At 38.1% G+C, this 24,129-nt stretch overlaps 2 protein-coding genes across 6 annotated transcripts in view; both read left to right on the top strand.

The window, feature by feature from the left end:
• Positions 1-19,261, top strand: part of LOC111345489 (uncharacterized) — a 55,839-nt gene extending 36,578 nt beyond the window's left edge. Inside the window, exons 1-2 of one of the 3 annotated variants that reach the window (XR_002696288.2) lie at positions 5,093-7,133; positions 18,038-19,261. Coding sequence is in view for 2 of the 3 variants with exons in the window: in XM_022952773.2 (XP_022808508.2) it covers positions 7,082-7,133; positions 16,025-16,374 (402 nt within the window). In the remaining variant the exon portion in view is untranslated. Of the gene's footprint in view, positions 1-5,092; positions 7,134-16,024; positions 16,963-18,037 lie in introns of those variants that run through there. The other 2 variants (XM_022952773.2, XM_022952772.2) reach the window with 2 other exon arrangements.
• The window catches only part of LOC148741425 (uncharacterized), an 81,104-nt gene that overhangs the window by 42,780 nt on the left and 14,195 nt on the right, over positions 1-24,129 (top strand). Inside the window, exon 1 of one of the 3 annotated variants that reach the window (XM_088740863.1) lies at positions 19,986-20,110. The exons of 1 other annotated variant lie outside the window; for it this stretch is intronic. In XM_088740863.1, the coding sequence (XP_088596989.1) occupies positions 19,999-20,110 (112 nt within the window). In that variant the 5' untranslated portion in view covers positions 19,986-19,998. Of the gene's footprint in view, positions 1-19,985; positions 20,111-20,314; positions 20,448-24,129 lie in introns of those variants that run through there. One more of the 3 variants, XM_088740869.1, reaches the window with a different exon arrangement.

Below are 24,129 nucleotides of genomic sequence, written 5' to 3'. Positions count from 1 at the left end.
AATGTGGTTAAAAGCTTTGGTGTCTTTTTCCTTATTTGAAATTTGCAAAATTAAGAGCCCACCTTTTAGTCTGCCACTTCGGCCATAGATGTTGAAATTTGATATATTAATAATCTTCCTGTCAAAATAACAAACCGCTGTCTGACGCTGGCCTTCACAAAAGCTAAACTCAAAACTAAGTATTAGTCAAACTCAAACTAAGTATTTTTTCGTCATTAAAGAATAGCAAAGATGAAAAATAATGATTGCAACTAATATTTTCCATAACTGTGGTGTTCAATTTTGTACACTAGTTTCTAGTTTTAGACAGCAGTGTTCGATTTCGGACACTGGTGTTCGATCTTAGCCATCAGTAATTGGTTTTAAGACACAAGGTCCGACTTTAGAAACTTGTGTCTTATTTTTAGACATTTCTGTGCGATTTTAGTTCTATTGTCTGGTTTTAGCTTTAAATGTCCCATTTTTGCAATCAATGTCAGAATTTAGACACTGGTAACCGTTTTAGACAGTAAGTCTTATTTTAGACCCTAGTGTCTGATTTTAGACGCCACTGTCCGTTTTTGACTCTAATGTCTGATTTTAGACACTTGTGATCGATTTGGGACACAAGTGTCAGTTTTAGACAATTAGGTCTGATTTTAGACACTAGCGTCATATTTGAGACACTAATGTCAGATTGTGGACATTTGTGTCTGATTTTAGAATTGTCTGATTTTTGATGCTACGTTTTTTCAGGCTACGTACATAGTTCTGGTATCCTGCCAAAGTTCATGAAGGCTACAGTTTATTAATGATAAATAATGAATCTTTAGTCAGCCTATCATATTGATATTTAGTATGAAGGAGCTCATTTTACGTATTCAAAGTTACCAGTTGCATTTTGAGTTATTCATCTAAAGGCAGTATTTTTCTTGTTTACCGTGCAGTATTTTTAAACTCCTAACGACTGGTTGGAAAGGAAATAATTAATTTTGTTACATACCTAAACTTTCACTCAACAAAACGAGCACTGTGATTGGTTCATTCTTCGTCACGTGCCCCTGATCAAAATCAAATGTATCCCGACCGGGATACAATTGCGCAGTGGTTTCCCGCGCACTGAATACAACAGCATGTTCTTGCCTTATGACTGTCTAAGGGAAAGTCTAAATGTATAACAAAGTACTTCATGTATGGTCTTTCGAGAAACAAGTTAGATTTGTTTTCCTCTGAGTGCAGGACTCTCTGGAAAACAGAACTAACTGTTTCCCTCTGGACCATACATAAAGTGTATGTTGTCTCCCTTAAATCTCAATTTTGAGAGAACTGTTTTCCAAGGGAAAAGATGTTAGATGATTTGGTGTGAAATCTTGTTAAATTACAGGTAAGCGCGTAGGAGCGTACAATACCATAATGCTAAAAATAGTCACCTGAGAGGACGCGAGCGTTAGGAGATTGTTCAGGTATAGATCTACACACGTCCATCAAAACGTAAGAACTGAACTGGTTCATCAGGTTTTTTTCCTTTTAGTTACCGTCGCACACTAGGCTACTCACCGTTCTCAAAAACTGTCCCGAAATTTAACAAATCAATCACAATGTTCCTTTGTCTAAAACCTTATCGATTTAAGAAATGAAGTAAACAATATTCAATACTAAAGTGGAACAACGAGGCACAACCGAGTGGTCTCAGTTCACACAATAACATATGAAGTTAAAAGTTGACCGCCAGGTTATCAAAACTGACAAAAAGCGGAGATGCAAACAACGGCACTATTATTGATGCTTGGGACGCCCTGACCGCATACATTCTTAAGTTTTCGTGTGCACTCATTTTGACTAAACAAATTAAATAGAAGGTTCTTTCCGTTTGTCAGTTCAGAATAGTATCAAGTAATAAATAAATAAATTAAAAATAAAAAGTCTTTATTCCATCATAAGATAAAACTACATATCTTATGTTACAATGAATTGAAAAAACTACAGAAATCTACATACATATTATGAATTAAAAAGTATGTCATTACAATAAATGGAGTTTAAATATCAACCTATTTACAAAGGTGTTCATAAAGCGCTGTGTATTAATTTTCGGGCGCGCGCAGCCTTTTTTCCTAAGATTGTGTATATATGTCTTTTGGACAGGAATGATGTCTTTCAGGGGGTGGCAATCCGTTGATTTTAGTTTCTTCAAAATGTTTCGGTCTTGTTTGTTTAAAAGGTTCTTGATAAAAACTGGAAATGAGATAAAACCGCGTTTATGACATCGGTCTAAAAAATTTTGTACAACCGTAAGATCGGACTCAGATGCCCCATAGACTGAAAGTGCATAGCTAAAATTAGCCAAAACAATGGATATAAAAAGATGATCAATCTCTGCCTGAGAGTAATGTTCCTTTCTCAATGTTCGTAGGACGTGTAAACACTTGTTTGCTTTGACAAGCTTAGTTCTTACATGCTCATCAAATTTTCCGTCACTCTGTAAAGTTACTCCTAGTAAAACCAAGCTATTACATTGGGGAATATTATTAATTGGAGAGTAGAGTACATTATGATTTTTCTTTCTAACAACCAGCTCTTTACATTTGCAAGGGTTGCAGACCATCCTATTGTCTTTACACCATGTTAAGAACTGTCCTACTAAGTCGGCAGACGGGTCACTATTCCTAGTGATAGGCGAAAGAATAGTGTAATCATCGGCATATTTAAAAAGCACGGGGCAACCATTAAAAAAAATCTCCAAATCGTTCAAAAATATATTAAAAAGATACGGTCCGCTTACACTACCTTGTGTGGTTCCTCTATTGACAGATTTCCACTGTCCTAAAAAATTATGACTAACAACACGTTGTTGTCTTGCATAGAGGAAACTATGATACCAATTGATAATGTACGGATTTAGAGGTAGCTGTTTCAGTTTGGCAGACAAAATAGCATGGTTCACAAAATCGAAAGCCTTACTGAAGTCCATGGTAAAAACTCGCACTGCGCTACAGTCACTACTATCTAAATACTTGTATGTCTGGTGCTGGATAGCGAGCAAGGCACTTGTGCAACTACCCGCCTGTCTATATACAAATTGGGTGTGGCTCAGGTTGCTCTCAATGACTGACTGTGCTTGTGTACGATAAACGACCTTCTCGAACAACCGGGCAATAACGGGAGTAACGTTAATACCACGGTAGTCTGAGTCCTCTATAGGCATGTTCACTTTGGGGAGAGGATTAACATTTGCCCTTTTCCAGGAGTCTGGCCATGTATGAGTAGACAGCGACAGATTCCAAACGTGAGTGACGATTGGTGTGAGTAGCTCAGCACAGTCTTTCCGGATCCAGTACGGGAGGTCGTCTGGTCCCGTTGCCGTTTTCTTTACATGAACTAAGGTGTTCCAGACACACCGCTCAGATATATTCGGGGGCTTTACACTGTCCGGGATATCCATATCACTAGGTCTAACGTAAGTGTCATCATAGCACAGGTCGGCGAAGTAGTCGTTCAGACGAACTAGAGAGTTCTTGTCCAAATTTATCAACGATGACCTGCGACGCTGCGATAGGGCGTCCACGCCCTTCCACCACTCACCGCTACCAATAGCAGCCAGTTTTCTTCTGTTCTCGGTTATCAGCTCAGAAATGCGCTTATTAAATAAAGACAGACGTTCCTTGTTGTTTAAAGATATATGGGACTTAGTCCTCAGCATACACTTGACTAACAGGGACATCCAAACTGGGTCACGCGATAACATGCGTACAGATTTTTGCGGCATAAACTTATTCATCACTGCACGAATCTTTACCTCAAGAAAAGAGGTAAAGAACATACTAAAAGAACATACCAAAGAAATCTCCGGGAAAACAAGAAAGAACGATCTAAGAAATGAGGTAAACAATATTCAAAACTAAAGTGGAACCACAAGGCACAACCGAGTGGTCTCAGTGCACGCAATAACATCGAAACTTTTTTATGCCAGCTCAATGCGAGAGAGAGTGATTTCGTAGGGCCTCTAGATGGTTAAACCGGTTTCGTCATACACTGTGCGTAGGCCAATGACACGCATGTGTTTTGCATGTTAAGGACCGTAAATTTACAAGAAATGAACGTGGGTCCATGAATTACCATTGTGCGCACAGTTCGTGGATCACTGCTATAGAACACGTTCAATTTTTGAAGATGAGCAAACATCTTTCACATCTGACTAAGATAACCAAGTGTATGACATTTTGTGTTCCTATTCAGCCATGCAAATTCTTAAAAGTGGCATGATAACACCAATAAAATTGAATGCGGTGTTTTGTGGATTGACATATGGCCCTCCGGACCATGTTTGTCTGTCTGTTACCTTAGTGACCGTTCCATGCATAAATTTGGCGTGGCAGTACATGTTCGGTATAGCACGAAGAGTTTGACTTCGACACAAGATAGGAGACTCAAAAATGAATTGTTTGCTGTTCACTCTGACTTTTCTTGTGCTGGTGGTCGCCCCTGGTGAGTACTGTACAACTTTGAACTAAATGAATCGTTGAACCACCCTGAACATAATTTTGTAGTTGCTCTGATACTCATCCGCGCTAACCGATGCAGAAACAGATAAAAAAAATGGCATCGAAACTGAATTCGTCTTGTGTTTTCAGTGGCTACAATTTGTCTCTGTCATCTAATATATCCTCTCCGTGATTAAAGGAGGTACGTTTATAGAGAAACTGTAATGTTGCATCGGTGAGTGTTGTAACAAGAAAATTTGATTCTATCAAGTGAGTTGATTAAGTAAATGGAAGAACTGAGCAAGGATCTATTACGCAAAACAGAAACGATTTTGTGTCTTATTCCGTCAATTTTAACTGCTTTTTTCCAATACATTTGTTTTAAACAAAATAAGCCAAGTATTAGAGCATAACTATGCTTTGAGCGGAGAAGACTGAAATTCGTTTCTATTCTTTTTATTTGCATAAGAAAAGTTTTGTCTTAAGTTTCAAAATGACACCTCCAGCAATTATGATCGTCATTATCAGCTATTTAGTGCAAAATGACCGATACCAAAGATCGAAACTGAATTCGTCTTGTGTTTTCAGTGACTACAATTTGTCTCTGTCATCTAATATATCCTCTCCGTGATTTAAAAAGGTACGGTTATAAAGAAACTGTGATGTGGCATCGGTGAGGGTTGTAACACGATAATTTTGTTCTATTAAGTTAGTTAATTAAGTAAATGGAAGAACTGAGCGAGGATCTATTACGCAGAACAGAAACGATTTTGTGTCCAATTCCGTAAGTTTTAACTGTTTTTTTCCAATACATTTGTTTTAAACAAAATAAGCCAAGTATTAGAGCATAACTATGCTTTGAACGCAGAAGACTGAAATTTTTTTCTTTTTTTTTTTTATTTGCATAAGAAAAGATATTGTCTGAAGTTTCAAAATGACACATCCAGCCATTAGAATCGCATGATTAGTTATTTTGTGCAAAATAACCGATAACAAATATCAAGTTAAAAGTTGACCGCTAGGTTATCAAAACTGACAAAAAGCGAAGATGCAAACAACGGCACTATTATTTATGCTTGGGTCTCCCTGACCGCATACAATCTTTACTTTTCGCGTGCACTCATTTTGACTAAACAAATTCACTAGAAGGTTCTTTCGGTTTTTCAGTTCAGAATAGTATCAAGCAATCATACTGAACGTTTTGCTTAGCAAGGTACAAAAAATCTACCAAAGAAAACATACCAAAGAAATCTTTGGGAAAACAAGAAAGAAAGTTTGTGTTGATTATCGGGTTAGCAAAGTTGACTGAGAGGTTCTTAAAGCCGACAAAAAATCAAAGATGGAACGGCAGGTTATGCTTGGGGCTTCCCGACCGCATACAATCTTTAGCGTTCGTGTGCTTTCGAGAAACAAGCTAGATTTGCTTTCCTTTGAGTCCAAGACTCTTGACAAAACAGAACTAACTGTTTCCCTCTGGACCATAGATCAAGTGTATGTTGTTTCCCTTTAATTTCAATTTTGAGAGAGCTGTTTTCCCAAGGAAAAAGACGTTAGATGATTTGGTGTTTAAGCTCAACGTGAAATCTTGTTAAATTACAAGTAAGCCCATAGGAGCGCACAGTACCGTAATGCTAAAAAGAGTCACCTGAGAGGACGCGAGGTTACTGTCTATTGATCTTCCATTACGAGATTGTTTAGGTATAGATCTACCTATTCAAGTCGATCAAAACGTAATAACTGAACTAGTTCATTATTTTTGTTCCTTTTGGTTACAGATGCACAGTAGACTATTCACCGTTCTTAAAAACTATCCGAAAACTTAACAAATCTAAGAACGGCACTATTAATATTTATGCTTGGGACTCCCTGACCGAATACACTCTTTACATTTCGTGTGCAATCATTGTGACTAAACAAATTCCCTAGAAGGTTCTTTCTGTTTGTCAATTCAGAATAGTATCAAGGAAACACATTGAACGTTTTGCTTAGCAAGGTACAAAAAACCTAACTAAAAGAACATACCAAAGAAATCTCCGGGAAAACAAGAAAGAACAATCTAAGAAATGCGGTAAACAATGTTCAAAACTAAAGTGGAACCACAAGGCACAACCGAGTGGTCTCTTTGCACGCAATAACATCGAAAATTTTTTATGCCAGCTCAATGCGACAGAGAGTGATTTCGTAGGGCCTCTAGATGGATAAACCGGTTTCGTCATACACTGTGCGCAGGCCAATGACACGCTAGTGCTTTGCATGTTAAGGACCGTAAATTTACAAGAAATGAACGTGGGTCCATGAATTATCATAATTGCGCACAGTTCGTGGATCACTGCTATAGAACACGTTCAATTTTTGAAGATGAGCAAACATCTTTCACATCTGACTAAGATAACCAAGTGTATGATATTTTGTGTTCCTATTCAGCCATGCAAATTCTTAAAACTGGCACGATAACACCAATAAAATTGAATGCGGTGTTTTGTGGATTGACATATGGCCCTCCGGACCATGTTTGTCTGTCTGTTACCTTTGTGATTGTTCTATGCATAAATTTGGCGCGGCAGTACATGTTCGGTATAGCACGAAGAGTTTGACTTCGACACAAGATAGGAGACTCAAAAATGAATTGTTTGCTGTTCACTCTGACTTTTCTTGTGCTGGTGGTCGCCCCTGGTGAGTACTGTACAACTTTGAACTAAATGAATCGTTGAACCACCCTGAACATAATTTTGTAGTTGCTCTGATACTCATCCCCGCTGACCGATGCAGAAACAGATAAAAAAAAATGGCATCGAAACTGAGTTCGTCTTGTGTTTTCAGTGACTACAATTTGTCTCTGTCATCTAATATATCCTCTCCGTGATTAAAGGAGGTACGTTTATAAAGAAACTGTAATGTTGCATCGGTGAGGGTTGTAACAAGATAATTTGATTCTATCAAGTGAGTTAATTAAGTAAATGGAAGAACTGAGCGAGGATCTATTACGCAGAACAGAAACGATTTTGTGTCTAATTCCGTAAATTTTAACTGCTTTTTTCAAATACATTTGTTTTAAACAAAATAAGCCAAGTATTAGAGCGTAACTATGCTTTGATCGCAGAAGACTGAAATTCGTCTTTTGTTTTTTTATTTGCATAAGAAAAGATATTGTCTTAAGTTTCAAAATGACACATCCAGCCATTAGAATCGCATGATTAGTTATTTTGTGCAAAATAACCGATAACAAATATCAAGTTAAAAGTTGACCGCCAGATTTTCAAACCTACAAAAAGCGGAGATGAAAACAAAGGCACTATTATTTTTGCTAGGGGTTCACTGACCGCATGCAATCTTTACTTTTCGCGTGCACTCATTTTGACTAAACAAATTCACTAGAAGGTTCTTTCGGTTTGTCAGTTCAGAATAGTATCAAGGAATCATACTGAACGTTTTGCTTAGCAAGGTACAAAAAATCTACCAAAGAAAACATACCAAAGAAATCTCTGGGAAAACAAGAAAGAAAGTTTGTGTTGATTATCGGGTTAGCAAAGTTGACTGAGAGGTTATTAAAGCCGACAAAAAATCAAAGATGGAGCGGCAATTTATGCTTGGGACGTCCCGACCGCATACAATCTTTAATGTTCGTGTGCTTTCGAGAAACAAGCTAGATTTGTTTTCCTTTGAGTCCAGGACTCTCGGGAAAACAGAGCTAGCTGTTTCCCTGTGGACAATAGATCAAGTGTATGTTGTTTCCCTTTAATTTCAATTTTGAGAGAGCTTTTTTTCCAAGTTAAAAGATGTTAGATGATTTGGTGTTTTAGCTCAATGTGAAATCTTGTTAAATTACAAGTAAGCCCATAGGAGCGCACAGTACCGTAATGCTAGAAAGAGTCACCTGAGAGGACGCGAGGTTACTTTCTATTGATCTTGCATTACGAGATTGTTTAGGTATAGAACTGCACATTCTAGTCGATCAAAACGTAATAACTGAACTGGTTCATTAGTTTTGGTCCTTTTGGTTATAACTGCACCGTAGACTATTCACCGTTCTTAAAAACTATCCTAAAATTTAACAAATCTAAGAAAGGCACTATTGATATTTATGCTTGGGGCTCCCTGACCGTATACATTCTTTAGTTTTCGTGTGCAATCATTGTGACTAAACAAATTCACTAGAAGGTTCTTTCTGTTTGTCAATTCAGAATAGTATGAAGAAAACATATTGAACGTTTTGCGTAGCAAGGTACAAAAAACCTAACTAAAAGAACATACCAAAGAAATCTCCGGGAAAACAAGAAAGAACAATCTAAGAAATGCGGTAAACAATGTTCAAAACTAAAGTGGAACCACAAGGCACAACCGAGTGGTCTCTTTGCACGCAATAACATCGAAAATTTTTTATGCCAGCTCAATGCGACAGAGAGTGATTTCGTAGGGCCTCTAGATGGATAAACCGGTTTCGTCATACACTGTGCGCAGGCCAATGACACGCTAGTGCTTTGCATGTTAAGGACCGTAAATTTACAAGAAATGAACGTGGGTCCATGAATTACCATTATGCGCACAGTTCGTGGATGACTGGTATAGAACACGTTCAAATTTTGAAGATGAGCAAACATCTTTCACAACTGACTAAGATAAGCAAGTGTATGATATTTTGCGTTCCTATTCAGCCATGCAAATTGTTAAAAGTGGCAGGATAACACCAATAAAATTGAATGCGGTGTTTTGTGGATTGACATGTGGCCCTCTGGACCATGTTTATCTGTCTGTTACCTTAGTGACCGTTCCATGCATAAATTTGGCGTGGCAGTACATGTTCGGTAGAGGACGAAGAGTTTCACTTCGACACAAGATAATTTGGTTTTATGAAGTGAGTTGATTAAGTGAATGGAAGAGCTGAGCGAGGATCTCTTACGCAGAACAGAAACGATTTTGCGTCTTTTTCCGTCAATTTTAACTGCTTTTTTCTAATACATTTCTTTTAAACAAAATAAGCCAAGTATTAGGGCATAAGTATGCTTTGAGCGCAGAAGCCTGAAACTCGTTTCTTTTTTTTTATTTGCATAACAAAAGATCTTGTGTTAAGTTTCAAAATGACACATCCAGCCATTATTATCGCCATGATTAGCTATTTTGTGCAAAATAACCGATAACACATATCAAGTTAAAAGTTGACCGTCAGGTTATCAAAACTGACAAAAAGCGGAGATGGAAATAACGGCACTATTATTTATGCTTGGGGCTCCCTGACCCTTTACATTTTATAGCTTTCGTGTGCGCTTATTGTGACTTAAAAAATTTACTAGAAGGTTTTTTCGGTTTGTCAGTTCAGAATAGTAACGAGGTTCTTCACAGCTACTCTCACGCAGACGATAACACAACACAGTCGACTGCATATCCTGTATACAAACTACATACTGCACTTAGTTTATGTTAGATTACAGAAAATTTTTATCGAGAAAGAGGTTAATAACTCTTGTAACTGAAAAATAGAGTAAAAATTAAGACAAAGACGTTTGTATTTCTTGTCACGAGCGCGGGACAAAGGAAAGTCCCCTTGAGGAATCAAAACTTAGACCTCCGGTTTCCGCGCTTGTACGCTTGGCCACTGTTTAAAAAGCCTCAGAAACTCTGTGATGAGTTACTTGTTGTGCGGGGGCAAAAACCGGTCGGCTCATAGGCTTGTGGTGCCAGAAGGAGCATACCGATAAGCCCCAGGGTCTATCAAGCGTTTTTTGCTTTACTTCATGGTGTAACCAATATCAATCTGGAACTTTGTGAGTACTAGGTAATAGATGTTTTTGTGTCAACATGTAGTGATAATCATGCAGGTTGTAACAACTTCTCGCAGTGCCTCATGCCACCAAAGTCTTTAAAACGTTTTACCATAAGTGTCGTTTTCTCGGAAACGCCCTTGTACCGTGTAATAACTGAGGATGTAAGCTCTTTTCTTAGACTCTGTGGAATACTCACTAAAAAGATCAGAAAAGATTAAAAAACTAAGTTACTAAGTAGGGCTTCGAGTTTCATACCTGTACAGGGTCTTTTTTGACAGCTTCTCGTTTGAATCTCTTTGTTGTTGAAGTAGTCTCGCCATACTTGCGTGTTTTGCCTCATGCTGCTACAATTAAGTGTCCGAATTTGTATCCCACTACCACATGTCTTACAACAGGGCTCCCATTTTGACCAGTGGCCTGCCTGTGCTGGAATGAGCAAAATAAGGGTTCAAGACTTATGAATTGACTGAATTCGCGTATTTTACTTAATGATAGTGATCCTTCCTTGTCGTTTCTTAAATAGTGAGCTTAAGTAATCTTGTGTAGAAGTTGTCAGTAATTTCATTCTGGATGCGTCAATATTGCGTCAATATGCGTCATTCTAGATGCGTCAATATCATGTCAGAAACTCGATAAGTCAGCGCGAGGCTTTTTTTTCCGTAAATACGTTTACGGCCATTATGATGATCTCAAGAGTAATGTTTTCAAAATGAAGTCATGAGCCAAAAGCCAGCTTAGATTGTTGGTCTTATATCTCAATTACTGTGATGAGTAATTGAGGTTAAAAAAAATCAATGATCGTGAAAGGAAGGTATCACCTATTTCTGTTCTTTGTCCATGTTTTAACTTGAGTCACACAGAAACGAGCAGTGATGCATTTGGTATTTAAGATTTTCAGCGTTCCAGTTACAAGAGTCGGGAATTATCAACTGACAACTAAAGTATTCCGCTGCGGTCAGCTGGCGAATAACTGACTTTTCCTTGAATTTTAAAGCCGCTTTTATCCGTGCGAAAATAATGCCGCGACTACCTTGAAGAAACTGAAAAGAACTCAATGAAAAATGACGAAATATATTCCATTTTAAACATGCCATTTTGTTCCAATTTTAGGTTAAAAAAAAAAAAACTAATGCGCGTCGCTGCTGTTGTTGCATTGGTATCTTAGACAATCGAGAGTGAAAATTATGTATTACTAAAGCAATACTTGTACGAATTCATAGTACATTAGTGATTCTACAATCAAAACAGCAAGAAGGACTCATATCAGAGATTTCATACACGATTCAATTTTGCTACTTTTTGATTCTGCTGGCTAATTATCCTCATGGTTGGTAATCGTGTTAAAATCAATACCACAGAATACATTTTCACCTAGGACTGAATTATATTCTCGCCTTCCGTCATACTTTTTACCATAATTGTAATTTTAAAATTTTACTTCGAAATCAAATAATTTGATGGCGATGCATTACTTACCGACTGAAGCCACAAGAAGCAATCCAAAAACTTGACTGAAGAAAGTTATTTCATTATTTAAGGCAATGTCTAAGAAAACTGGAAATGATTTTTCTCACGTTTGTGATAGTTATATATTTTCGAGTCACAAGACAACTCAATCGAAAACTTCGCAGAAGAAGATGTTACACGTTGGTAAGAAGATGTGTTCTTGGTGCTCGAACATCAAAATTATCTCCGCTTATTATTGTGTAACTTTCGATCTCGAGCGAATTTTTCAGTTTGCGTTTTTGCGGTTTCTAAGAGACCCCAATGCCCCTCTCGGGGATCCATGGAGCGCCATTATGCTCCTAGTGCGTGGATCAGACCGTCTGTAGACCATCTTTAACTTGTGAAATAATAATAATAATAATAATAATAATAATAATAATGATAATAATAATATTTTTTCCAGGCCTTATTTTCCACTACTAAATGAGTAGCGCTCATTACTGCGAGAATCGCTTTCATACATTTACATTTTATGAAACCGCAGTACATATGATTTTCTTCATTCATTGTAATCAAATACTTTTTTCACATCTTACTTATATAGGGCATAGGGTAATTATAGACAGGACTGGACTATTTCTTGACCATTTTTTGAACCATTTTTTGGACCACTTAATAATGAGGGATGCACACCATTAGTACTAAGGGAGGGGTGGGTGCAGTCTATAATTACTGAGCGAGGTGTGAGAGGCATAGTGTTATTACTCAGGGAGGGTGGGAGGTGGTTGTAATTGTAAACACTACTGGTTAATGGTGCTTTTACTCGATCGTGCAAATTATGATCGATTTTTCGACTAACTTTTTGTATATCAAAATTTATTGCGCTGGGCCGCGGCGTTTCTCTAATTTTTTTGTAATGCAAAAGCGAACCTGCCATGTTAACACTGGACTCTAACTTTTATTGAAATATCGCGTTTGCGATCCTCCACTGTTGAGTTATGCGTGTTCCTTTTGAGTCGACTTGTGCATCTATCTTCCTTTGTCACTGATGTTATCAGACGAGATCACGGAATTTCTGGTCATTGGCCCTTTACTTAGCAGCATATAGAATTCACAAGCGCTATCACAATTTTAACGTTTATGCGTTTACTATATAAAATCATTGTTTGTACAATCGTACAAAGCAACCTTCTTTCGGGAGTCTCGAAAACACAGATCTCGAAAACGCAGATCGCAGAACGCAGACCTCGAAAACGCAGACCTCAAAAACGCAGACTTCGAGTAAGGGAAACCTCGAAAATTTGTTTTCGACATTTCGAAGAGAGCCTTGGTTCACGCGCACACGTCCAACGCGCGGGACAAAACCATATGTGGTTTCTGAAATAGACATTCCCTGGTTTCGCAGTGTACCACATTCCTTGAATGCAAAAATTCAAGTCCCTCGGCGATATCAATTACTTCCTTGGGAAAAAGTGGTAATAAATGTTGAAAGGCTTCGCCTGCTTGTATACTGTCGAGGAAATGCAGCATTTCGAATATCGAATGGCAGGAAATCAAAACGCGCGTATTCCATAATTATAGCAACCGGTTTAGGACCGATTAAAATAACTTGTGCGATCGAGTTAATGCTCTATTAACCAGTAGTGTTTACAATTACAACCAACTCCTACCCCTCCTTGAGTAATGACACTCTGCCTCCCACCCCTCCCTCAGTACTTATAGACTGCACCCACCCCTCCCTGAGTACTAATGGTGTGCTTCCCCCTTAGAAAATGGTCCCAAAAAATGGTAAAAAAAATAGTCCAAAAAATGGTCCAAAAATAGTCTTGTCTAGTCCATATTTTAGCCTATGCCCTTAAATAGGCAGGTTTTTTTCATTTTCGGACATCCGATCCATGTTTCACTTACGTCCGGCCTGAGACCATACTGTGCATAACTTTGGCGTGACACTACATTATAATTTTCTGTATAACTCGAAAAGTTAAACTCCGACCAAGATAGGAGCTTCAAAAATGAATCGTTTGCTGTTCACTCTGACCGTTCTTGTTCTGAGGGCTGTATCTGGTGAGTCTTGTACAACTTTTGAATTTAAATGGTGGATTAACTGCACAGGAAACTTCGTGTCTTGTGAAACACATCACTGAACAATGCAACACTGAAGCGGATCAAATGGCTGAAAAATAATCGCCGAGTATTTTAAGTGGCTTTTTGTCCCACTATGATGGGCCTTCAAGTTTCTCCGTGAACCATACATTTATCCTCGAAAATGTAGGCACCGGCTTTTGTTATGTGTTTATCCTGAAATAGTTAATCTTAACTTGAACGAGGGGAATAAATCCAGTATAAAAGTCATTCAGATCTCAGTTATTTTTCTTTATTTTTCTATTATGAGAAGCGCTTGTTCGGTATTTCAACTGAATGGGGGGAGGGGCCGTCCGAAATCATTATGGGTAATCTAATTTATAATTCGTCATTCAGACAAAAGAAAGCAAATGCTATAAATGTTTATTGAACTTTTTTCCAAGGAAGAGTAAAAGAAAACATCTGCGGTTTGCTGAAGCAATCATCGTTCATGGCTGTTTTTCAACTGTCACGTAATTACACCCTCGCATTTGTTTAGATATCTTACATTGCAGAACTTATAGTCGGTAGCAAAGCTGTATAACCAACTTTTTCGTAACTTGGAACTCGTCAAAGCACTCGTTTTCGTTTTTTCGTAACTTGGAACTCGTCAAAGCACTCGTTGAAGTTCATTTTCTAGTTGCGGTTACCCCACATGCGTTATAAGTTGGAAATCGGCGTGAGAGCTCTGCTGCAGTCGAAGGGCTTGACGATGGAACAGAGGAAGTCGAAGCAATGTCGGTAGCCGCCAACGCTGCCACATTTCGAATGTCATTATCCTGAAGATTGCCGAAGGCTTCGAGAGCCTGCTCAGCTATGGCGCACGCCGAGGAGATGTGCCGCAAGTTTTCGTTATTGTCGGTCATTTTGTTAGAGTCTTAACGCAATGCACTGTGGAGGTCACAAAGTCAAGTTGACCATAGGAAAAGTAAAATGTTGACCATATAATAAGTCGAGTTGACCATTAAAAATGTAAAAAGTTGACCGTAGAAAAAGTAAGAAGTTGAGCATATAAAAAGTCAATTTGACCACAGAGAAAGTAAACGTTGAGCATTTAAAAAGTCAAGTTGATCCGGCATGTCAAAAGTAAACAGGGTCACAGATATACATACAGTAGGGAATATTGACTGGTTTGGCGCCCCATATTATGACTGCTACTTTTAAAATTACTTTTTCGATTAAAATATGCCACCGCTTTCTCATACAGTTCGTTACTCAAAGAAATTCTCAGTTCAACGACAGCACATTTACTGGCTCGCGTGGGTTTGTCGAGGCACATGGTCGAAAGCCACACGGCCTCCGGCATCAAATCGTTGTTTTCTCTTCGTTTCCTAATTTAACTGGTCCCGACTATTCCTCGCTCTGTTTATTCTTGAATGGGATTCGTCGTGGTCTTTTCGTTCCCGACTCCTCGTGATTAATAAATCGATTTGGTTACACATTCTTTGGCTAACATTTTCTTTCCCCTTTCATATCATTCATCACACATATACTTTTAAGTGCAGCCTTACTTGTATGACGTCATATGTTGCGGTATATGAGGTACTTTTCGAAATTTTTTGCGCCCTTCTCTTGGTGTCTACGTGCAAAAGCACTAGGCACCAAAAACAGTATGTAGGAATAGATTGTAAATCATTGACGTATAATGTAAGCAATACAAGGCCGCACTCATGTTCACAAGGGGAAATTAGCACAGCTCAGTCTTACTACTTGATGTCGCGGAGAAGGATAGCAAAAAAGATACAAACTGCTCAGGGCTACCTGGCCGCCTGCAATCCTCAGTTTTTGTGTGCACTAATTGTGACTTGATAAATTGGTTTACGAAGTTCTTTTGGTCTGTCAGACAATAGGAATGCTATTGAACATTTTGCACCGTTACATCTAAACAACAGGAAATAATGGGACCTTATTATGTTTTGGTGAAAATATTATTGGTAAATAATGTAGGCACAGTCAGTAAGAGCCTCAAGCTAACTAAACCAGGTGTAGTTAAAAAAGGGGGGAAAGGTGTAATTTATATGGACGGTAGGGTAAGAGATGAATAGGTAGCGTTCTTATACACCTTAGCACTTTTAAAGACTAAACGGTCAACAATCATACCCTACTGGGCGGCAAGAATCCGTTTTGGCTATTGAGGGAGTGCCTCACAATTCTAGACCTCTTTATACATTAATTAAAATTGTTGTTTTGACGTCTTATCCTTAGTTGTGTTTAACAATGTTATATTTATGTTTTCAGCTGTCTCTTTGAAGTGTTACACCTGCATTGGTTCTGAAGATAATTGTAAGAAAAGCAAATTGGAGGACAACAAGGCCACCTATTTAAATACGTGTTTTCTTGCCGATACATGCCTCAGATACTGGCAAAAAACCAAAGATAACGATGCTATAGTTCATAGCGGATGCACTACCGAAGACTACTGTGACGCCCAAAAATCAGCATGTGATAAAGCTAAAGATACTCTGAAGGATTATCAGTGTGCGGTTGGCTGCTGTTCTGATGACGGATGCAACGCAGGCTCATCTCTCACCTTTAGTATTATCCTGTTGGCCATGTGCACTTTCCTGGGCCTGGAACTGCTGAAGTAACTGTGGGTACACTTTTACCAGGCTGCTGTTCTTAGGGCTCGCCACTCATGTCAAGACTCTTGACCTTTTCTCTCTTTTTTCGTCTATATTTTTTTTTTTGTTCTTTCAGGTAGTTTAAATGACAACGTGTTACCTCATTCTCACCGTCTTCAATATGATGTAAAGTTTTCGAGCTGAAAGAGTCTCTAGAGCACGCATAATGCTTTTTAAAACAATAGTATTGTCAATAGCTTTAAAATTATGATATATTAGTTGCAGGGTCACATTTTATACCTGCATTAACTGAACTTTATGAGCGTTATTTGTAAGTAGCGGCTGCGTAGTTGTTAGTTACTCTTTCTCAGTTTTTGGTAATCAATAAAGTGGATCGAAACTGCAAGCAGGTAGTGAAACCTACTCTAATTACCAGCGGGTGTTCTGGGAAAGGAACCTTCGCGGACATTGAAACTCGAGCGAATGTTAGTTTCAAGTCTGATTTTAAATTATAAATTATAAAAGCAAACATTTCGTTCCAGCATGCAAAACCCTTCGCTAAGTGGGTATTTTCTATCCTTCAGTAACAATAAAAGATCTGTTGATTATCAGCTAGCTTTAGCAAGTATTTCTTTTAAAACGTAAGAAACCTCGTATACTGAAACATTATATATACGGTTAAAATTTATTTCGATGTTTCCTACCTAGGATTTGGGTGCCTAAGGAGTGAACAATTACGAATTCAAATACATTATATGAAAACTTAATTATATGAAAAATTTCTTTTAGTTAACTGTATCACTATATTTCTGCGTTTAAACTGCGAGAAAGCGGCGGGACGAAGAAAAGTATCAAGAGTTAAAGGCATGATAAAGCCAGACTGGTGTCCTCCAACCAGGGGCATACAATTAACTAAACTAGAAATGAATAGTGGTTGCTGAAGAAAGTCAAAGCACAATATTAGATCGATTATTACTACTGCTGTGCGTTATTACGAAGGTAGCAAACAGGCGAGAGGGGTTTAGGAATTCAGGGTTTGGGGTTTAGAGAAATTCATGCTTATCGTATACAAAGGAAAAATTCGTGTTCAGGATTTCACGGACATCGTAGGGTATTCACGCCACAGATATTTCAGGAGGTAAATCACGCCACATGCTGGTTCATGAATTCACGAATCATGCTCACCTTTCTGTAAAATTCACATGTCACATGTTAATTTTGGCGTCAATCACATGTCACGTATAAACCTTTGCTACCCTCTTTCAAACTGAGCCTGCAGTGCAGGAATCTCACTAGGACAGTCCTAGCTGTTAAAATTGCAATAATCGTTTTTTTTTCTACAATGTAATTGATAATACGGCATATAATACGAGAAGATACGTTTTTTTTTATTATGGTCAGTAAAGGTGACGGCTGAGTCCTCAAACCTGGCAAAAATCTATGGTTATATAGGCTTAGGGCGACTGAATAAATTGGCCTTTGAAGTTTATTTTGGTCTGTCAGTTAAAGGGACGGTCGGTTGGAGTATGACCGCCAGGGTTCATACACCTTGGCCCTTTTAAAGACAAAATCTGTTCATGTTCCTGCCCTGCTTGGCAGCCGAGTACGCTTTTGGCTAATCGAAAAAGTGCTTCCTTATTTGTGAAAAATGAATCTTTATTCATTATTTATCTTTCTTCTTACTCGTCAGCTGTTGCTTTGAAATGTTACGTCCGCGTTGGTTCTGAAGACATCTGTAAGATAAGTGAATTGGAGGACAAACAAGGCCAGCTATTTAAAAACGTATTTGCTTGGTGATAAATGCTTCAGAACCTGGGAAAAAGCCAAAGATAACGATGTCGTAGTTTCGAACAGATGCTCTTATCAATCAAGCTGTGACACCCTAAAATCAAAGTGAAAGTGTAGTGTGATCGTACGGGTGAGTGTAGTCCTGAGAAGGACTTTTGTCGGTGGTAGTGACTGACGTTTTGAAAACCTGTGCGGAAGTCATTATCAGAGTCAAGTGAATATAGCGTTAAAATTCAAAGTGTGATAAAGCGTAAGATACTTTGAAGGATTACTACGGTTGGCTGATGTTCTGATGACGGATGTAACGCAGGCTCATCTTTTACCTTCAGCATCATACCGTTTGCCGTTTGCTTTCACGTGATGAGCCTGGAACTGCTGAAGTAAGCTGGAAACACTTTTACCAGGCTGCTGTTCTCATAGCTTGTCACTTACGCCAAGACTTTTGACTTTTTCATCCTCTTTGTATCAATTTTTGCTTTGGTTTGTTATTTATTTTTTTTGTTTGCTTCGTTTGCTTTTTTTTAGATAGCTTATGTTAAATGACAGAGGAATTCTTCATTCGCGCAGTCTTCAAGATTATATAAAGATTTTGAGCTATAAGAATCTCTAGTGCACAGTTAACGCATTGTTAAACAATAGCATTTTCAATAGCTTTTACACTTATGATATATCAGTTGCATATCGTAGCATTTTATACCTGCCTTAAAAATTTGTGGGCCTGAATTCTAATCATAGCGGCTTTCTAGTTGTTAGCTTGGCTTATCAGAGATAACGGGAAATCTAGTATGTCACTTAGACCGAACCAACTCTGACGTAAGCTTTATAGTGACCGGCACGGTTCGTTAGGGCTTACTTAAAATAGTCTTATTTACTCAAAACTATGGCTTAAAACCCAGGGCTGTTCAAAACTTGTACACATTTTGTCACAGAGCGATTGGCTATAAGTTAGTGGGCTCGAAACTCATGGCACTTTTAAACATGTCGTGTTTACGTGCAGGTCGTCTCAACATTTACTCTGACGTCATAAATTCTGCAATTAATGCTGACAGATTTTTGACCAGAAACAGTCTCGTCCTTAGATTTCATGCGCCCGCAAAGTTCACATGAAAGCATGTACTGTGAGAAAAATGTCTCTGTTATTAAACGATAAATTATTAGCTCCAGATTTCTACTGTACTCATGGAGTGATGACGGTGAAGCGCGAATCCGCCATAATGCATCACGGAATTGTTCAGGTATAGATCTACACAAGTCGATCAAAACGTAACAACTGAGATGGTTCATCATTTTTTTTTCCATTTTGTGTACAGCCGTACACTATTAGGCTACTCACTGTTTTTAGTAACTATTATGAATATATAGCAAATCAACCACAATTCTCCATTGTCTATAACCTTATATATCATAGAAATGACGTCAACACTATTCAAAACTAAAATGAAACCACGAGGCGCAGCCTCGTGGTTACACCGTACGCAATAACATTCAAACTTTTTTTTATGCCAGCTCTATGCGTCATACTCTGTACAGAGATCAATGACACATTAGCGTTTTGTTAAGGACCGGAAATCTACAAGACATGAACCGGGGGTCCATTATTTATCACCATACGCACAGTTCGTGGATCAATTCTGTGGAAGACTTCTAATCTTTGAAGATGAGCAAATATATTTCACATCTGACTCAGATGACCAGGTGTATGATATTTTGTGTTCCTATTCGGCCATGTAAATCCCAAAAGTAACATAATAACACCAATACAATTGAATGTAGTGTTTGGTGGACTAGGTCCATAGGGGATGTATATTGCCCTCCGGACCATGTTTGTCCTTCTGTCTTTCCAGCGCCCTTAGAGACCGTATCATGCTTAAGTTCGGTATAGCACGAAGAGTTAAACCTCAGCACAAGATAGGAGCCACAAAAATGAATCGTTTGCTGTTCACTCTGACTGTTTTTGTGCTCATGGCTGCACATGGTGAGTACATTACAACTTTGCAATTTCATTTTTAGATCTATCCCACGGGCAATTTTTTGTCTTGTGAAACACATCTCTGAACGATACGACTCTCAAATAGATCAAATGGTTGCAAAATACCGTTTAATATCTTTCGACGCGTTGGTCCCCAGCACGATAGGCTTTTTCCTACTAGAACCAGCTTTTGTCTTGCGTTTGGCCTTGGTATGCATAAATTTGGGGTGGCAGTAGATTTTCAGGAAAACGCGAAAAGTTAAACTTCGACCCAAGGTAGGAATCACAAAAATTAATCAAGTACTCTTCACTCTGACTGTTCTTGTGCTGATGGCTGCACCTGGCAAGTACTGTACAACCTCGAAACTGAATGCACTGTAAAACAGTTTCTTCAGTTTTGCACACAAATCGCTGGTAGTTCATAGGCGGCAAACAATAAATCAAATCAAACACAAACGACTACGTGTATGATATGATAACCGTCAGATTTTAGTGTTGCCAGTGGTTTTTTCTTCTCCATAACGGATGGTTTGTGAGCTACACAAAAATTCTTGTAAACGAGGGATACTCGAGGTGTTCGTAGTAAAAAAGATAAGATCATCTGGAACAAGTGGGATAACAATCCAGTATGACAGTCGTTTAGATCTTTAGTTTTTTTTTTAACGATTTCGATTCGATTTTGATAGTTTAGGCTGGATGAGACTTGTGCTCGATTGTAATTCAGTCCTACCTTTCTGTCGAGCTTGTTCTTTGCTCTCTTTCTTTGCGAACGATTTGCAATAAATGGAGCCCACATTTAGGCTCAATGTGGTTAGGTCTCGAACATAATTCAAACCTATCGCTTTGTCAAGCTTGTTTTCAGGTGAATATAGGACTAAATCTTTGAGATTGCTGTCGCAAGCTGGATCAGAATGGGCGAGGAAACTAAGTGCAAACAGGAAAGGCAATATAATTATTAAGTTCTTTTAATGCGAAAAGCGTATAAGCAACTGCTCTAAGAGATCTTAAGGTATGCAACCACATATCAGACGATATCAGCCCGGCCAAAATGACTGATTTGAAACATGTTTAAGGTTCCCGGTAGAGTTTCACTTACGCAAAGGAGAAAGTATATTTTACCCCAATTAAAGAAGACGAATTCTAATTCCATTACGTTCCTAGAATAAGGAGTTGCTAGAAATGCTTATAAAAGCAGAAGATTGTAAGCGAAGAACACCACTCGCCCAGAGCACATATACTATTCGCAACATTTGGAAAGTTAATCTGCAAATTTTATCACTCTCGCCAAAGCTGTCACCGCGAACTGAGATAGAAGTCGTAGTTATCTTAAAAAAATTGGTTTCGAACTGAATTGTTTGAAAATTCGAAACGTAGTGACGACCGACCAAGCAGCTCTGTTTCTACACAACTTTTCTTCAGTGAGAGCATTTTAACGAAAAAATCACTTTGTCTACCTCAGTATTATCTGCATCAAAACTTAGGGTAGAAGAGGAGGACAGTAAAATACTGCGGTGTTGTGTTTGAGAACAAGTCCTCAAGGTTTCTTGCCCAGAAGACCCCAATAAATCAGTCGATCAACCCTTTCGCCCTTCTCATAACCTCCCAATATGCCAATGAGGGTTTCAAACTTTGGAAGACTTGAAATCTACATATCGATGAATCAACATTAGATCCACATGATCATCAGTGAATAGACTTTATCGACAATATAACAAATATTTAGTGCACCTTCGTGAATTGTTCATTTGCGTGTGTAAATAAGGCGTGAATAAAGTGATTACTGCTGTGTCGCTGTTCTCTCGACTTTTCGCGCGGTGATACGGTTTTTTTCTAGAATTTTTTTGCGGTTTTGCAGTATTCAGAGGTCCAAAACGTCTGCCCCCTCAGAAAATAAGACGGCAATACCCAACAAATTTTGATGATTTCCCGATGTTGTTTTGCAGATGACGACTAAAAATGTAGAAAGTTCTAAAACATACATGCTGCTCTATTGTTCTATGCATATAATCGTTGCCACGTGCTTGTTGCCTTCGCCATCGTGGTTTGCTGGTAATGTAAAAGCTCCAGCCTACAAGCATAAAATTCGCAAAATAATTATCAAAACAGGTATGCAAAGGTATACATATGTCTAGTGCTAGCTGGTTGTTTGTGTGCATTTTGAACTGTTGCAGTTATCAGCAACGTTTCAGTCTTTGGGACCGCTAGTGATATAGTGTATTGTTGCCAAAGCTTTGTGCTGAATTGATTCTCATTGTGGGGTTTTGTAACATATTTACCCATTGCAATTGTAAGAAAGTACATAGGGAATGAACACTGCTAACAAACAAGGAAAGTAGAAAGTAACACTTTCATTAACCAGAAACTGTATTGTAATTGATTACAAAGTACGGATAACGGCCTTTCATGAGCTAAATAATGGACTTACTTGGAGAAATGGAAAACACTTGTTCCATTAAAACTTTGGTTCAGAGTGAATTAAGCAACGAAACTGGAAAAAACTCAATATTCTGTAACTGGAACTGGTATGATTGCATTCAACACAAACTTCTGATACAGATCTTTCAGTTAGCTCTGTTCTTATAAAAAATAAAAATGCTTGTTACAATATACACAGTGCTAGACATATTGCCGTCCAAGCGGAAACAAGGAAAGTGATACAGTTCAAGGGTATCAGTGACATTTCAGTATAATCATTATAATTAAATCAAACGTTTGTTCGCCAATGTTTTCTTAATAAATTGACGAAGGACAAGCTAACTGGAACTGTTCAATATTGTGAAACTGGAAGTAACACGGGCACAGCCTTCTACTATTTAGCTGAAATTGAACACAATTTGAGAACAAAGCTCATTTATCCCTTAGGTAAGCATTGCAGTCCCCTTTGACACTTACCTCATTGATCTTAGATGCTTGCTTCCTACTTTCATCGGCCTTTTTCTTTTCCCTATATTCCCCCATGTACCTGTTGGGTCTCCTCTGTAGGCTGGTGTTTTGTGATTCTTCAGAGACAACATTTTGTTCTATTTTGTTTAAATTATCAGTATGCTGACTTTCTAATGAACTCGAGGTACACGTAAAAGTCACTGTTGATACATAATGCACATCATTTATATGACTTAAATAAATTGTTGTCGAAAGTTGTTTCAATAGATGAGCTGGTTCAACTAAAGCTACGTCAGAAAAATTTTCATGGGATTCTACAATATGAATTCTCAAGTTTTGTGACTTAGCAACTGCTTAGACAATGAGTGCATCACACCATGAAACTTGCCGTGACATATTAACCAAAAAGTCATTTAATGAACTGTGGTTCAGTGCTTTCAATGAAATGTTCTGGGTTTGTCCTGAGATAATTAATACCATTTTGTCTGATTTGCAAGTGGTGATGTGGATCGCCATATAACAGATGAGAAAGAGTTCTAAAGAAACAGTTACCTGCACCACCCACACCAAGGGGTCTCAATCTCAGCTGACGAGATCGAGAATTTAACAACATGGTGATGCCTACTGACAATGTAGTTTGAGTGTTGACATCTTGAAGAGGACCTGGATTTAATTCAAGAACCTCTGAAGTCAAAAGCTTCATTCTTGACACAGAAAATCTTCCACAATGAGTACTTGATAGTAGTTGTATTTTCACCGGTGCCCGATCAAATTAAAGAAATCGAAAAAATTAGTTAAAGAAAAAAAAAATCGAAAAAAAAATTTGATTTTTCCGATTTTTCCGATTTTTCCGATTTTTCCGATTTTCCGATTTTTCCGATTTTCCGATTTTCTGATTTTGATTTTTTTGAAAAAATGATTTAAAGGAATAGAAAAATTAGTTAAATATGGCACAATTGAATGCAAAAACAGTGATTCAGTTAAGAGCATACGCAAAACACAACAGAATTGTTGGTTATTCACGTATGAGAAAAGCAGATCTCATTAGGAACATCGATGAACTCGATGAAATAGACCAGAACCATTGGATACTTGATGAGAGCAAAAAAAAATATTTAAATAAGACTGAATTGAAGTCACTA

This window comes from Stylophora pistillata, chromosome 1, assembly GCF_964205215.1.
Source record: "Stylophora pistillata chromosome 1, jaStyPist1.2, whole genome shotgun sequence".
Lineage (NCBI taxonomy): Eukaryota > Metazoa > Cnidaria > Anthozoa > Scleractinia > Pocilloporidae > Stylophora > Stylophora pistillata.
This window is presented reverse-complemented; position numbering and strand designations above follow the sequence as displayed.